Source organism: Barbatula barbatula (genome assembly GCF_947034865.1).
Source record: "Barbatula barbatula genome assembly, chromosome: 5".
NCBI lineage: Eukaryota > Metazoa > Chordata > Actinopteri > Cypriniformes > Nemacheilidae > Barbatula > Barbatula barbatula.
In genome coordinates, this window is record NC_136769.1 from 9611323 (window position 1) to 9629118 (window position 17796).

General features: G+C 37.6%; 1 protein-coding gene across 2 annotated transcripts in view; it reads left to right on the forward strand.

Moving 5' to 3' along the window:
• The window catches only part of slc6a16a (solute carrier family 6 member 16a), a 28254-nt gene extending 10656 nt beyond the window's left edge, over positions 1-17598 (forward strand). Inside the window, exons 1-12 of one of the 2 annotated variants that reach the window (XM_079456625.1) lie at positions 3064-3577; positions 9889-10117; positions 10193-10350; positions 11486-11612; positions 11712-11887; positions 12113-12223; positions 12513-12754; positions 13016-13196; positions 14662-14863; positions 15174-15333; positions 15428-15590; positions 15764-17598. In XM_079456625.1, coding sequence (XP_079312751.1) covers positions 9889-10117; positions 10193-10350; positions 11486-11612; positions 11712-11887; positions 12113-12223; positions 12513-12754; positions 13016-13196; positions 14662-14863; positions 15174-15333; positions 15428-15590; positions 15764-16093 — 2079 coding nt within the window. In that variant the 5' untranslated portion in view covers positions 3064-3577 and the 3' untranslated portion in view covers positions 16094-17598. Of the gene's footprint in view, positions 1-3063; positions 3578-9888; positions 10118-10192; positions 10351-11485; positions 11613-11711; positions 11888-12112; positions 12224-12512; positions 12755-13015; positions 13197-14661; positions 14864-15173; positions 15334-15427; positions 15591-15763 lie in introns of those variants that run through there. The other variant, XM_079456626.1, reaches the window with a different exon arrangement.
• The last annotated feature ends 198 nt before the right edge of the window (positions 17599-17796 follow it).

The window sequence follows — 17796 nt, forward strand, 5'->3', positions numbered from 1 at the left end:
GTATTTGCATTATCAACTTTCATGAAGAACTTTCTAATTCTCCTGGAAGGCCTGTTTGCTGACAATAGAATATAATGACGTATATTGTCCCTTGTCTAGATGAAAACTTTGGCTAAAATAATTCAAAAGGATAATTCTATTCTGTTGATTCTGGTAATTGTGAACACAATTACATTTCATTCACAGAGGTCTTGGGTCCTTTTACAATTTACTATTCATCAAAATAAAACAGAATACACACACCACTTCCATCAATGACATAAAGCATACATAATATACAGAAACGTATAAAACACATTATATCTAATACGGAAAAAATATTTGTAATCGTATAAACTGTTTGATCAGTTATATGAAATCTGATACTCCAAGGCTATCCCAGACTAAAATTGATGTTTGACCTGTCTTAGCTGAATATAACCTGCCCAGAAATATCTCAAAATATATCAGTGCCATTGTTTCGTCTCGAGATGTACACCAGTAATGTATTCTTTCAAAGCATTTTTAGAAAAGCGACATCAGTATCTTAATTCAACTAAGGCATTGTCAGAGCTATGTCTGTGAAACCCGGCCCAAATGTAATAATTTTAGCAGTTTTTGGCAATGGCGCCCCCGTGTGTAAATACATAAAAAAGTACCCTCAGTTGTTTGCCTCTGGCAAATGCTGTATCTTCACCCACTATCTTTCTATAGGCCTGAAAGCACTTTTTCGCTAACTCAAAAAGAAAACACTTACCTTCATAATCAAACGGGTACTGTTCAACAAAGAATTTGTATCCTTTATCTAGATTTTGATCTTGTCGTTAGCAACTTGTCATCTAACTGTATTTGTGGTAGCTATGCAAGGTGGTAAACTCCATTCTGAGGTGATAGCATTAATAACTAAACACGCGTGCCAGAACGGAAGATGCGTGACGTCATGTGAAAAGGGCCTGAATAAGGCCGGAAGCGTGGCAGATCCGGCAAGTTAGTGGGGTAGGAAGAAGTAACAGAGTGAACAATATCTGAGGGGGTTTCTATCCAATATTTAAATGTTTTGAAAATGTGCATAAAATAATCTAAATAGAAGATATCTAAGATTTATCAAAGTTAAAAATCTTAGTTCAAATGCGCGTTAAGGTTAAGGCAAGTTAGCTTATGCTGACAAATTTGAATATTGCATAATTTTTTTTCCGAACAAGCACCGTTTCCATCCAACTAGTCAACCGTCCCTTCATAATAAACTGCCACTAAATATCGGTACGAAAAGTTTGGGAAACAAAGTCGTGACAGTTCTGAGGAAATTACAGAAATACTTTGACGACTTTGCTCAGGCATTTAAGAACGACTAAAACAACATTTATGATGCTGTGTAACAAGATCAGTCTTCTGGTTTAAGCCGTGGTCACACTTGACTTTTCCCTCCATTGACTTCCATTTATAGGCATGAGACAGAACGGAAACGCAGGCCCGTCCAATGGTATTTCGCATTTCACTGATTAGCAAAGTTCAAGTTTGGTTATCTCTGGCCTTTGAATTCGTGTGAGACCAATAAAAGAGCCAAACGTAACGGCGTGACCTCTCGGTACAGAAATGTAAAAAATACAGTTATGTGACTTTTTGGAGGAATTTATTCTGCAAATGCGTTTCCATCTCCCATTATTCACATAAACCCTTTTTCGCAAAAAGGAAAAGCCACCTCAGGCGAGCATAAAAACTTTTTTGCGAATTGTGGGTTTTAATTTGAAATTTAGCTTTTCCACCACTCGTTTCTGATGGAAAACTTTAAAATGCTAATTAAACCAGAGTGATGGAAACCCGCTGTGTGTATTGTCATAATGATGTGAATATTTGTGCATGTAAAGAAGTAAAACACAGCCCTCAAAATTTGTGTAGAATTCAGAAGCTCAACGGTAAACTTAAATTACACCGGTGGTTCCAAAGTGTATAAAGTTAAGCAAATTATGCATTTAAAGCCACAATAAGGAAGAATTTAGTTGTGAAATATCCAAAAATCACAGTGTGATATATTTCATGCAGTTGGGTTATCCCGAATGTTCCCGAGAATGTGCAAATCCAGAGAAATTCCTATATAAAATAATGTCCTGTCCTTGTCTCCCTTGTATTTGTAGCATATCAGTGAGTTAATATCCGCAATACCCTCAGTTTTACATTTAGTCATTTAGCAGACGCTTTTATCCAAAGCGACTTGCGAAGAATTCGGGGACCAATAAGCGATATGTAGTAGAAAAGGTGCGGATACAAAGTTACTAGTTTCAACATAAGCTAGACCACTACCTGTGAGAGAAAGAGAGAGACTTTTTTTCATTTGTCTGTCAAGTATTCACAGAAGAGATGAGTTTTAAGTAGTTTTTTTAAGGTTGTGAGAGATGTGGTTGACCGAACTAAGTTAGGAAGAATGATGGGCGATCTCCATATGCCTGGATGGCGAAAACGACATGTCCCATAACTCCACTCTCCTACATAACGCCATTTAACTTGGCTTTTTGTTGTTGTTTTGAAAGTGCGCCATCTAGCGGTACAAATTTACATATTGTGGCTTTAATCACCCGTGATGCCGCGGTCACACTTGACTTGACCTCCATTCATGCATATTTCGCTGCGTAGCTTAGTACAAGTGAACTCTGACCTGCGAATTCGCGTCACGTGAGTGCGTGAGACCAATAGAAGATCAAAACGTCACAGCGTCACCTCTCGGTACAGAAATATGAAAAATGGAGGAATCCCGCCCGCCCCTTTTTCGTCCGAACGATATTCGCATGCTTAAAGTCAAGTCTGACCATGGTTTCCCACCATATTTAAACAGTTCTTCTGCATCTCTTTGCAGCATTTGTCCAACATCACAAATGTCTCTCTCTAAAGTGTCCATGACGACAAGTTCCCTTCACTATATAATGTAAAACATGCAAAGAGAATAAATATAGGCGGTATATTTGACAATTATCAGTTTAACAAAACGTCACCACGAACGTTTTCCATTAGCGCTTGAGGACAGGGATCTGCAAATGAGGTGCCGGATCCGTTTTTTTCCGGTACAAATTAAGCCCTGAGCACCCAACGCATGTGATGTGGGTATTCGCAAAATATAAACAGGGGGCGTGTCAAGAGGCAACGCTTCTCCTAACTTCACGCGTGCCAACACGGCAGCTCCATTGAATGGCTAGATTGAATTTATTTTTTTTCTTAGTAAATTTGTACTAAAATGTGTACACTCGAAGATGACTTAAGAAATTGTTTTGCTTGAGGGGTCAAATGAAAAACCTTCAGTAGATCCTTTAAAATGTACTCGCATGGCTATGTGACTTAAAAAGCTGTTGGGAGGGCGGGCCACGATACAGCCTAGATAAAAAGCCCATGTGTTGTTCTCCAGTGACACAGCAACACACGTCAGGGTCTGATATTACATTTACCGAAGTTGTTCATTCGGTGCCTTCCAACGTGGCGATAAAAATACAGCACTGGAGTGGGTCTGAACGACAGGATTAATATCAGAAGAGCCCTGGCAAGAGAAGTTTACGGGTTTAACACCTAAACTTTACACCAGCGACAGGGCAACTCCCCCTAAACAGACAGCAAGGTAAGGCTATGCACGCGAGTCAAACAACTTTGTTGCATAAAGCTTTTTAATGCAATGCAGTTGGAAACTTCTCAGAGGTTACCTCGACATCTCAAGAAACAAACCAGTGACCAACAGTAGTTACACTGCAGGGTTTCTAATTTAATAACTTCGACTTCATATAATGTACACGTGTTTATGTTTTGTTGATTTGTGTCGTGTCTTGTCCACTGCTTATGTTCCTGGTTGGGACGTACCGCATGCTCCTAAAAATACAGTCAGCTGCCAAATTCGCACAAAATGCAAGAATAGCCCACACCTCTAGTATTTTAACCATAACGCATTTACAAATTAACCTTGTTACATTGTCAAATAAGTCTAATGGGCATCCATGTGTTGCAAAAGTATTCAAGATGCTCAGAGAACTGAAGATCCAAGTTATTTTATTGTATCATCCCAGCTGAAGCAAAGAGAACTATAAAACACTTAAATGTACTTGCAGGCATCATTTTAAGCTTATTGTACAATTTATTTTAAAAAACTTTTAAAGGTATAAAAAAGAATATCTAAGTGTAGGCTACTTAACTGTGCCATTTTAAGACACCATGAATAGAAGTATAAAAAATACACGAATTGCGTACAAATGCAATGTGTGACATTACATTAGAGCACTTTAAGTTTGTTGTGAAATTGCACGTTTTTACCTGGGAGAACACAGGGCTGTGTCATTTAAAAGTGTTTAGTTCTATTCGTGGACATCAGGACATCTAACACAGGCGAGTTGTAATAAGCTATAAGCAATAAAAAAGCTACAGTAGGGAAATACATGGCCACTACCCCTGATGTTATCAAGTTATGCATTAAATTTACAGTAAACATTTTAATCAAACCCGTGATCCTCTCATGGCTAGCACCAAGCTCTACCACTAACTAGAAATATCATGGCAACCAGAAAAAAAGGGTTTTGCAACTACTTTCAGATGTACATGTACAATCCCTCTAGTTATTTTACAGAATGGAGTAATGGGTAGAGTAATGCATGCACAATTGTCAGAATGACATCCACACCAAAATGGGCAAGGTTTTAACAGCATTTTGCATATTTATACAACTTGTAGATAAGTTGTACATTTCTAAAGTACCTTAATTTGCTGCAGATTAATATAGCCAATATTAGTATTAAAAGTCACAATGCAGACAGCAAACAATACATTACAACACTTCCAGTGTCCTCTACGTAAAGTAAAAAAGTGTGTTTCAAGGTCAGTTAAAGATAAGAAACACAACTACTGCTCACTTCTGCTTCTTTCAAGGTGACATGACATTTTCAAACAAAGAGGGAGTATAAGTAACTTTTAGGAAGTAGTGATGGCCAGCTGTGTAAAGGATTTACGCAAAATGAACTTCATTACTACACTAAAGAAATATATTGGGGTAAGTGAATATTTCAGTGGTCCTCATTTTGTATATATATTTATATTAAAAGTATTTGTTCTAAAGCGATGCTATGCAATCATTTCATCATGAATAAGAACAAAGTCTATGAACTATATTTAAGTATAAAAAAATATAAAATAAGCGGCAGATCACATTTTAGAATCTGTTTCTTAACTGGTCATGCTTAAATACCTAAAGTAGATAATGGACATCAAGAGATGGCCCAAGACAGTACCATTTTTTTTCTTTAACTTTAAAGGGTAAGATAACCCCAAAATATAAATATTGTAATCATTTGCAAAAGTTACAAAATGTTACTACCTGCTTGCTTCAAGTAAAAAGAAACAGTGTTTCAAGAAGCATTTGGGAATGACACATTTGTATTTTTGAATGAAATACTTTGAGTCAACTCTTTGATGACCATTTTTTGTAACATTCACACATTTTTCTTCATGATTTGACTTTTACGATAAAAAATGTGACACTTTGTGCCTTACTTAAAAGGAAGATTTTAAAACTTGATACTCTGCGGTCAATAGACATTTTACTACTGATGCTGTCTACACAAATATACATGTGTTCACATGCATAGAAGGATTTATGTAATAACTTGAGGTGTATACAGAGACTTTTCACAGCCAATCAAATTGTGAGTTGGGTGGGAAGGTGACTGGTGCTCGTAAAAAACTTAACGTGCAAAAAGAAATAAGACAAATAAAGACCACAGGCAATGGTTCTCAGGGTGAATAGCTGATTAGATGACAGTTACATAAAGAGGTGAATTACCGGCCTTTTAAATTCTGAATTAATCTGTTCTCTTTCACGCGTCTTGCAGTTTGGCTTACAGTCTTACATAATTTAGTTGTTTGCGATTGCATAAATAAGGATTCAAAACTGTCTAGACTTATTCAGGATGCACAGAGTTAAGAGACATAAAAGATGTGTTTATTTTTCCACTGTCACGATATTGACATGGAGGCATCGGACACCTTGAAAACTTTCCACATTACAATCGTAACAGACCCCAGGCCAGCGACTCCCCCCCCCACCTGTCAGAGAGCCAGATGCCTGACAGAATTGCCAACTCTGACATAGTCTCACACCTCTTTCACCGTCACTCATGTGGTCTCTCTCAACAAGGTTCTGTATATTTCCACTCTTGTAGTCGCTGTGCTTAGGCCTTTGTCTTACACTAAGAAGACAGATTTGGTGGCCTCATGTCTGCATTTATCTAAAATGACAGTTGTAGTGGCAGTCTTGTATCGTATAGACAACTTATTTGATCGACGGAAGGGGGTTCCCAACCATAAAAAGTGTGTCGTGTAGTGCTCCCCAGTTTACTGAATGATGACTATAAATGTGTTGATTTCTGTACATCTGTGCAGGTAAATGGATTTAATTCTTACTCAGGCTAGAAGTTTTGTTATGGTTTATTATTGGGATACATTGACAAATTAAAATTCTGTCACCATTTACCCACCTTCGAGTTGTTCCAAACTGTATACATTTCTATGTTCTGATGAACACAGAGAAAGATATTCGGAAGAATGCTTATAACAGACAGAATTGGCCCCCAAGTGACTACCATAGCAGGGAAAAAATACAATGGAGCATTCTTCAAAATGTTGTCTTTTGTGTTCAACAGAACAAAATAATATATAAAGTTATTTGTCCTACTATTGGTGTCAATGGGTGGAGAGATCTGTCTGGTTAAAAGCACTCTTCCAAAATATCTTTCTCTGTGTTCACCAGAACAAATACATTTATATAGATTTGGAACAACTCGAAGGTGATTAAATGGTGACAGAATTTCATTTTTGGGTGAACTATCCCTTTAATGTCATATTTTGTGTTTGAGTTTGTGTTATGTACTTTCTGACCGAAATCTTGATCTTGTGATGTGGACTGGAGTGACTTAACCTCCTGGACTTGGGGTTACAGGAGCACAATACGGTGCTTGTAAGTTGTGATATGCACTGAGGAACCTTCTCTGAACATTCTTAGTCAACTTGAAGTGTATGCCAAGTGAACAATTGCTGAACAGAAGCAACTTTGAGTGTAAAATAAATGTAAATATATAATGAAATGTATATGTTTATTGTGTGGTACTGTGGTAAAAATAATTCATTTGTTGTACCATACAACATATATATTTTAAACATCCTTTCTGGAGTTACAAAAGAAAAACATCTACTGTACGACTGAAAGAGCATTTTCAGTTTCCAGCAGTTTGAAATAGGAGTCATCTGCCCAAAATCTTGTTCATCCCTGTTTGTGAGTGGTGGACGATTCACTAACACAAGGGCAGACTCTGTGTGGACAAATCTCATTTAAAATAGTACAGTTTTTTTTAAAAGGGATGTTTTTAGGAATAGGTCAACTCTCTTGTGGGGAATTGTGCCTGTGCGCTGTTTGCTGTCATATATTAAGCCCAAGCTATGTGCAAACATTTATTATTAGGAAAAATATCAAGACTGTGGGGCACCATTTTCTAATGCAGACTTGTACTTGTACTGCTGAATGTCAGTATGATTTATATCTCTGAGATCAAAAAGACATGCACGAATAAGAAAGTACATAACATATTTATATTTTCAAAAATGTTTTTGTCAAACTGGTTGCAGAAATGAGGATCAAAAAACTAAGATCCACATAAACCCTTCTTCTCTTTCACTCTGGTTTTCTGCTGTCAGTGGGTGCAAGCTATCCCATAATCTTTTGTTTACTGTACAGTAAGCGGCAGTAAAAGGATAGCTGGCATTATGGAGGGAGATGTTGAGGTTGAATTGACTTTTGACTGGACTAACTCCAACTTGGATGAAAAAGAAACAATGAAAGCATTCACTGCTCTCCAGGGAAGAGCAAGAGAGTCTGAGGAAAAGGGGAGAAGCAAATAAATTGAAGGAGAGAGAGGGATCAGGAGAAATGAAGGGTTAGCGGTTCCTGCCGGTTTACTGTGAATTTAGTTAGCTGATCCAAGAAGGTGTCTTCACAGCAGTGTCTAGTGGAAAACAGATGCTCAAACACCTCACGTTGCTTCATAGGTCACTCAAAATCTGCCATTTTGATCATGGATAGATCTTGCATGTACAGTATGCCAATCTTTGACCTTTTGATTATACTTGTAATGTAATTAATGACAACGTTCAGGAATATGACCAACAAATCTGCCAGAAAGTGCACAAAACACATTGCACATACAGTATACAGTGAGGGAAATAATAATTTGATCCCCTGCTGATTTTGTTAGTTGGCCTGCTTTCAAAGAAATGAAGGGTCTTATCAGTTTAAATAAACCTAACATTAAAATTATAGAGACAGAATATAAAAAAAATCAGTGGGAAAAATTTTATAAAAGTAAATGATCCCCAAGCAAAACAAATCTTTGTACTTCGTGGAGAAACCCTTGTTGGCAAGCACAGAGGTAAGACATTTCTGATAGTTGGTTACAGGGTTTGCACATGTGTCAGGATACATTTTAGTCCACTCCTCTGTAAATCTTTAAGGTTTCTTGGCTGTGTTTTAGCCTCCTTCACAGATTTTCTATAGAACTAGAGTCTAGAGACTTGCTAGGACATTTAATGTGGTTCTCCTCAAGCCATTCTTTGGTTGTCTTGGTAATAAGTTTTGGGTCTTTGTCAAAGGCACATCCACGACCCATCTTCAGTGATCTAGTCAAGGGGAGGATTTTACGGCACATGGGCCCGTGTCTCAGTCCCTCAATGCAGTGAAGTCATCCTGTACCCTAAATCATAATGTTTCCAACACTGTGCTTCTCTGTAAGAATGGTGTTCCTGGGGTTATAGTCAGCATAGTCTCTCCATCCAAAACAGTAGTCAGTTTTGGTCTCATAGCACTGTCTCCAAAGCCTTTTCTAAATCATTGTGATGTTCATTGTCAAATTTCAGATGACCCAGGCGGGCCTTCTTGGGGAGGAGGACCTTGCGTGTGCATAGCGTGTTACCAATGGTTTGCTTGCTAACTGTGGTCCCAACTGCCTTGAAATAATTTTCAAGCTTCTTCAGTGTAGTTCTGGGCTGATCTTTAACCTTTCTCATGATCATCTTTACCCCATAGTGGAAATCTTGCAGGGAGCTCCAGACCAAGGGCAATATATAGTTTTAATTTTGTATTTTAAATTCCAATTTTATTCCAAATTACTTTCCAAAGAATCGCACCAACATTTGTCTCCTACTCACCAAGCTTCTATCTGTAGCCTATTCAAGGTTTGTGCAGATCTACATTTACATTTAGTCATTTAGCAGACGCTTTTATCCAAAGCGACTTACAAAGAGTTCGGGGAGCAATAAGCGATATGTCATACAAAGAGCAATAGTACAAAAGATGTTAATACAAAGTTACTAGTTTCAACAAAAGCTAGACCACTACCTGTTGAGAGAAGAGGGTTAGTGCGTTTTTCAAGATCTACAATCTTGTGCCTGACATCCTTTGAAACGTATTTGGTCTCGGACCATGGTGGAGGAGAGGTTGAAATGGAAGATACAGATTTTGTTGGTTGGCATCATTTATATACATAACAAGCTGATTTAGGAGTACTTTCTTAAAGTGGCAGGACTAATCTGTGGTCCATATAGGCACATAACTAATTCGTGGAGCCAGAATTATTGGTGGTTGGTAGGGGATCAAATGCTTATTTCACTGACTGAAATGCAAATCCATTCATAACCTTTATATAATTTTTTCCTCAGATGTTTTGGTTGATGTTCCGTTTCTATCAGTTAAAATAAACCTACCATAAAAAATTATAGACACTTCATGTCTTTATAAGCAGGCACAAAATCAGCAGGGGATCAAATAATTATTTTACTTTAATATGTATATTATATAATAAATATTCAAGATTCGGTGATGAATGCCGTGATCTCGCTCTCTAGATGGAGAAGCACCCATTGCCCTCTGATGAGGATGGGTGTGGATTGGCTGCAGGTCGTTCAGACATGGCTCTGGTGTCAGCTGATGAAGGCGAGGTTACGGGTACTGAAGAGCAGGGAGACAGGCCAGCGTGGGACAGTAAGATACAGTATGTACTCGCCCAGGTGGGCTTCAGTGTGGGCTTGGGCAATGTCTGGCGTTTCCCTTACCTTTGTCACCAAAATGGAGGAGGTGGGTATTTGTGTTGAGTTTTGTGTTTGTTGGGAAATTGCACATTGTGTTCACACTTTCTCTCTCTGTCTGTAGGTGCCTTTATGGTATTATATGTGATGTTGTTGGTTATCATTGGGGTTCCTCTGTTCTTCATGGAGTTAGCTGCTGGGCAGAGCATCCGCCAGGGCAGCATCGGGGTCTGGAAACACATCTCACCCCGCCTTGCAGGCATCGGCTACTCTAGCTGCATGGTAAAACACACAGATGTGCATAGCTTTGTGGACACACACACACGTCAGTTTTCTATACATCGTACTTTCCATAGGCGTAATGATTGCCTTCCCCATCAACCCTAAAACCTAACCATCAAAGAAAACTTTCTGCATTTTTACATATTAAAATAAACATCATTTAGTATTTTTAATAATCCATTTGAATTGTGGGGACCGGCGAACGCTGTTATTCATAATGTGTAATTAAGTGCATCATAACTGTGAGTTTTATAGTTTGATTTCAACCATTAATTTCATTAGGATTTCAATCTTTGCATGATCTTACTCAATTACTTAACTTTAAAGGGATACTCCACCCAAAAATGAAAAGTTGTTCTAAACCTACTGTATTTAAATTTCTATTCTGTACATTATGTAGAATGATTTTATATAGAAAAAAGTGAATCAATAAAAATGACTAGTTCAGGTTTCACAGGCAGGGTCACAAATATGAAGACCATAAAGTTATAGGTTATGCCAAAGCAGTCTTTTTTAAAAGTCTAAAGTTTGTTTAGAAATGAACACGATTTACCGTATCATATGAACATATTTAAAATGTAACAATGTCTGTCTTCTAATGCTTGTTATAAAGGACAATTGTGTGTTTGAAGTTCAGTTATATCATTAGCGACTTTATATTTAGAATGTGTCAAAGTGTCATGTTTCGCATGAAGGGATTATTTTAACTTGATTTATGAGCTACGGTTTTTAGAGTGCCACGTTAGTTTCATAAAAGGAAACAAGCACACAGATGAAAAACAGCAAATACATCATAAAATGTTATTGTTGTAAGGTGGGTGGAACTGTCACTGTCAATAAAAGCTCTAAAGCAAAGAGCCAGCTTTAGGTTACCGTTGTGAATGTGTAGATGTTATGCTATTACACAACCCATGACAACATATGTTTTGCTGTGTATTTTTAAACATATGTGTGGGGGCTTATTTCCTCTCAGTATGTTTATATAAAGTTATATAGGCTGTCCTGTGTGCAGCTGAATTCTTTTTAGTTCTAGGATAATGCATTTAAGACAGCAACATTTCAATTTTAGACTTTATGTATCTATAAAGTTCAACCTACGAAAGCATCTCTCTCAAAAACTTTCTTGTTTTTTAAGGTGTGTTTCTTTGTGGCCCTCTACTATAATGTGATCATTGCCTGGGCGTTGTTTTATTTGGGGAATTCATTTCAATATCCGTTGCCATGGGAACAGTGCCCTGTCGATCTGATCACAAACCAGACAGGTGTGTCATTAACACACACACATTCACGATACATACATTTACACTTTTTGCATATTGTGTATTATACGGCTGGGTTCTAACAAATCTTGTCTTGCTTAGTGAAGGAATGTACAGCAAGCTCTCCTACTTCATATTTCTGGTTCAGAAAGGCTCTGGACATCTCCGACTCCATCGATCAGTCGGGAGAATTTAACGGCATCATGACCGGTTGTCTTTTTGCTGCCTGGGCTATAGTGTGTCTCGCAATGATCAAAGGCATCAAGTCTTCTGCCAGGGTACACGCACAAACATGCACAAACACTGTGCTTTTTATCTGAATGTACCTCACTGTGCTGTGAATGCTTGATTCTGATTGGCTTACAGACATTATTTTCCTCCCTTTCTTTATTAATGTGGTCATTTTGAATTGTTTGTCACAATGATGAGCTCAAATAGAAAATTCACTCTTTCACATACATGTTGCTTCAAACCCGCATGTCTGATTTCTTCCTTTCCTCCAGGTGATGTATTTCTCCTCTGTGTTTCCATATGCTGTTCTGATCTGTTTCCTCGTCCGAGGGCTCATGTTGGACGGAGCAATAGATGGCATAAAATACATGTTTTATCCAAAGGTAAAGAACGAGGGCTCACGCTTCCCAACACTGCATGGATATCAAAGTGCTGGTACTTTGGATCAGGTCGATAGTGAGAATTTATTTTACCTGATCTTGATAAAGTAATTTTTGTTTGAACTGTATGTTAATGCCATTAGTAGGCCTATATTTTAATTTGCTCATATATCGATTACCTTCTTATATTAGCTAGTATTTTGCAATTGCTATTGACTAATGAAATGTTGGTCCCGTGACAACTCTTCTGTGTATTTAAGTTTCTAAACGCATGTCACGACTTATTTCACAGCTGGAGATTTGGGGGGAGGTGAAGGTGTGGCGTCAGGCGGCCACGCAAGTGTTCTTTGCTTTGGGTCTGGGTTACGGCTCCGTGATCGCATATTCATCCTACAACCCTGTGCATAACAACTGCCACCGTGATGCCATCATGGTCTCTGGAATCAACTTCATGACATCAGTGTTGGCCTCTCTTGTCGTCTTTGTGGTCCTCGGTTTCAGAGCGAAGAACATTGCATTGAACTGTGTCGCAACGTGAGTGTCTAAAGCCATAGCATGATCACATTTTTAGACATTATCCTCTAGTCAATTTAAAAAACTGCAGTTAAATTTTTGACTGAATCATAAGCCTGTTTTTTTAACTGAATCAATTTGTTTATTTAACATAACTGGGTAAAACTACCGATTCATTCACCGATACACTTTTTGATGTTACATTTTCAAGTTAGTGTTAATTTTAACCTTTTTATGTTTGTTCATTGTGGTATATCACTAAATGTTAATTGCACTTTGCAGTAATGTGGCCTCACTGGCTGAAATGGCAAAAACGGGTTCATCACAGCATTGGTGGCCATGGTTTAACATGTCTGATCCCAAATCAGTGAATCTTCAGGAATACAGAGAATGGTACAGTCACTATGGAAGCATGCTAGGGTCAAATATCACTGACTGTGACCAGGAAAGAGAAATGAGCAAGGTAATGTTTCTTTCTTCCTATATTTGTGCAGTAAGTTTTAGTGCAGGGGTTGACAACCTAAGACTATTGGGCACACCGAAGGGAAATCAAGGGCACACCATGCACGTGCAGTTAGACGTTACATTAATTCCTAAATTAATATTATTTGTTTAGTTTACAAAAATAGTTTAAGTCCAGTTCGAGTTCCTACAACAAATGACATATTAATCCTTGTAATAACATTTACATATTTATAGTCGTCAGGTGACAGCGCTCAGGCAGTTGGTGCTCAGTAAGGTGCCGCATAATCTTTTAATAAGGTCGGTCTATCCACTCCTACTGTTTTAGACAATGTTGTGTGCCATTTATCAAACTCTAAAACTAATCAAGAAGACCAATGATATAAAAGATGCGATGCGGAACCACAATATCTGCCTGTAAAAGATTATTTGAACATGCAGACCAAGAGCCAACTTGACAAAGCATCTCCCGGTGTGGTGTGGAAAAATGACTCCTAGCAAAGTATGACTCCCTCCATTCCGTTTAAGAATTTAAAGAGCTACTTATTAATATTAGATAATATTAGCCTTAAAATACAGCTGTCTAAAACGGGATGCATCTGTACAGTATATCGCACTGGACACGTTGCCTAAACATTCTGTAAGTGCTCGAGTTCAAAGTCTTCTGCTGATGCAACTGGGACCAATTTTAACCTATTGTTGTAAATTTGCTAAACAATATCTGTTATTTGAACGTTATTAAATGAATAGGCTCTATATCCCGTTGAGAAAACCGTTGTTATTGTTCTGTGTCTGCTATTAATGTGGTAGAATTGAGTAACAAATATGGCTTTCTGTATTAATGTGCTATTTTTTCCCAATATTCCCAAACATGAATATATCTTGCAGTCTCTGTGATGAAGTTTATATCTATAATATAGACAATTTTGACAAATTACATGTATTTACAGTATGTATGTGGTGCGTAGAGTTTTGAGTCCTGAGCTGTAGTGGAGTGCCACCACCAGGCGTCACATGGTGCAACTCTGGTGTGTAAAGTTACAGAAAACAATAACGTTTGATTTATTAAAATTAGTTAACTACATTACTAGCACGACCGAAATACTTATACAACATTTATTTATCTTAGTTCAAATAATACAATTCAATACAATACAATTATCAAACAAAATAGAAACGATTTCTTTGATCCACATTTCTTATATTCAATGCATTATGCTTGCCCTAAAAAAATGTGTTCTTCAAAAACGATTCACATTTTATGTGTAAGCAGACTACATATACTGGTCAATTATATTGAGATATAATTGAATGTAATTTTAAACAATAATGTTGATATGGCACAGGGATTACAAAGACAAAATTAAATGGCACTTCAAAGGTTGCCGACCCCTGTGTTAGTGCACCGTATAGTTGTAGTTTGTTAAATATGTCTAACCAAAATGATGTATCCATTCATCTCTCAGGGTGTGGAGGGTACAGGATTGGCCTTTATAGCATTTACCGAAGCGATGGCTTTGTTTCCTGCAAGTCCGTTTTGGTCAGCGTTGTTCTTTCTCATGCTGTTGAATCTGGGCCTGTCTACCATGTTTGGCACCATGCAGGGGATTCTCACCCCACTCATGGACAACTTTAAAACACTGGGGCGTCACAAGACCATGTTAACGGGTACACATTTTGTACACTTACAGGCTGATATTAATGGATGGTGCGCTTTAACTGGTTATTAGATCAATTTTGTCCCCAATAGTCATTCTTAAGGCTGATCCTATTATTGCACTTTTTCTGGCTATTAGAGCTCATTTTATTGTTGTTAGAGCATGAAGTCATTAACACTGGAGAACAATACAAACAAAATACTAAAATACAATTTTCCTATTGCTTGTTTTGTCAGTAATTAAAGGGATAGTTTACCCCCAAATGAAAGTATGATACCTTATGTTCTGTTTTCTTGTAATTTTGTCATTATGCATTGCAGTGTGCAGCTGTATGCTGGGCTTCATCATCGGCCTGCTCTTCACACAGAAGAGTGGCAACTATTTTGTGACAATGTTTGACGACTATTCCGCCACATTGCCACTGATCATCGTTGTCATCTTTGAGACTATCAGTGTGGCTTGGATTTACGGCGCTGATCGGTAAAAGGAAATAATTGAACATGATGCAGATTAGGCTGAGTTTGACAGTTTTATCTGCACTTATTTACAGTATTTTGTGTGTCCTGTCTTGCAGGTTCTTGGATGATATTGAGGTGATGCTAAAATGGCGCCCCCCAGTGATATATTGCTACTTGTGGAAATATGTGTGCTTATTCAGTATGTTGGGATTGCTGGCTGCTAGTCTTCTCCGTATGGTCTTCAAACGTCCCACTTACACAGCGTGGGACCACAACACGGTAACATACAAGCTAGACCTTGATGAAATGTCTTCTGTATGAAAAAGTCTGTAGTCACTTATGATATCTTTAGTTAACTTCCATATATAATAAAACTTTTGATATATTCAATATGGCAGATTAATATTGAATCTGTGGTTTTGTGAACATCTCTCTCTGTGTCATTCTCTCAGGGTTCTGAAACTAGCCTCGAATACCCTGGCTGGGCATTGGCAATGCTTTCCATGCTCATCATCGCTGCATCTCTCCCTGTTCCCATTGGCTACCTGCTTACCTTTCTCAGAAACAGGCGGAGCCTAACTGTGGAGGAGGGCGAAGCTGAGCGTCGAAGAGAACATTATTCTAAATGCAATTCCGCAGAACCAGAAACAAATAACCATCACTCCCCACTGGATGAAAACACTAGTCAGTCTCATACTGCCTTCCTTACGCTGGGTGCTGAACACTACAGACTGCTCCCACAACAGGAGGATGCTGAGGAAGAGGAAGATACAGTGGTATGAGACATGGAGAAGGAGCGGTATAGACAGATGTAGTAAAGAGATAAACAGGTGTTTTTAAACAGCAGGAAAAAAAAGACTTTTGATCAGTATGAACTCCTTTATAATGGAGTGGTGGGAGACAGGCTCCGTTTATTCTCATTATGCTAATGAACGTGAATAAAAATTGTGACAGCTACAACCCTGGAGATGGGCACTTTTTATGAGTGCACCAATCATTCAGTTACTGTGTTATTAGATATGTGTGTAAAAGCCACAGTGATGTGTCCTATCTGGGAACTGCCAAGATTATAAGTATGCACACTTTTTAAAATCTAAATGTATTTAAGTGTGATTTACTCACTTTGAAACATAAATGATAAAATGATTTTTGGTTAACCTGATACTTTGATTTTACAATAAAGGCCCTAAATGATTACAGCGTCATCAAAGGAACTAAAGAACTCCTGCATTCTCCTGTAATATAGAATGCAAGACATTGTAGTTAACAGCTCAAGCAACTGTATACGTGGAAGCTTTAAATATATCTTATGCAGAGACAGCTGAAGGGATAGTTCCCCTAAAAATTAAAATTCTGTAATTTATTCCCTATCATGTCATTCAGAACCTGTATGTGGAACACAAAAGAGGATATTTTGAAAAATGTCTCTGTGGTTTTGCGGCCACAAAATAAAAGTAAATGGGGCTAGTTTTAATAATGTTGGTTGATAATGTTCTTCAAAATATCTATGAAAATATATTGTCTTTACAGGAAATAATTATATTTAGAAATATTCCAAATAACTTTTTAATTTAGTATAGGGGTTAGTTTTGGCCTTTAGCTGGTTATGGTGTCATGGGTTTACATTTTATTATTAGTAGTCACACTTAAAGCAGTACCATGGACTGAACAGAGTTATTGTTTTTATAATTTTGAACGTCAATGAAATGACACATTTCTTCTAATACAATTGACCTAGGTAGGTGCTGCTTGTCGCACAATTCTTAAGGACTGAATTATTGTTTAATAATGGCCACACGATAAATATGTAAAATGCTAACTTTATTTTGCTTCGACTGTATGGGCAGAAAGAGATTTGTGTGCAAAGTTCTGATTAGTGTTAAATTCAATTAACATGAATTGTATTGTGTGATGTCAGATGAACAGTTCAAATTACTGGTACTGTATGGAGATCCTCGGGTAGAATAACTGGTGTGAACACAAATACACAGGCAGCTTGGTTTCATGGCCTTTGTTGTTTTAATAGATTTTGGTCAGTTTCAGGCTGACCAGAAGGAAAGGTTTTAGTCAGCAGACTAAAAATGAAAGCTTTTTTAAACTTTACTTTTATGCAATAGTCCATGCTTGGATTTGTGTACAGGGTTTCCTTGTTGAACTTCTTTCTGAATATGATCTTCATGGGTGTTGGTACTTGTATGGAATATGAAATGTTGAAAGTTGAAAAATTCATATATATATATATATATATTGGACTAGTCTGTGATAAATAAAAGGATCTTTAGAATACAACTTTGTGTTAGCATTTTATTTTCCAAGAAACCTCACATTTTATCACTGTAAATTCTGCTAGGTCACATGACAGTCAGAATCTCCCCTCTGGTATGCAGTTTCTATATTAAACACAAGGTGGCGACAACCTATCCACTAACTTTTACAGTGTACCCGAGCTTCCTAACCTTTTAAATACATTTATTGCACAATTGTT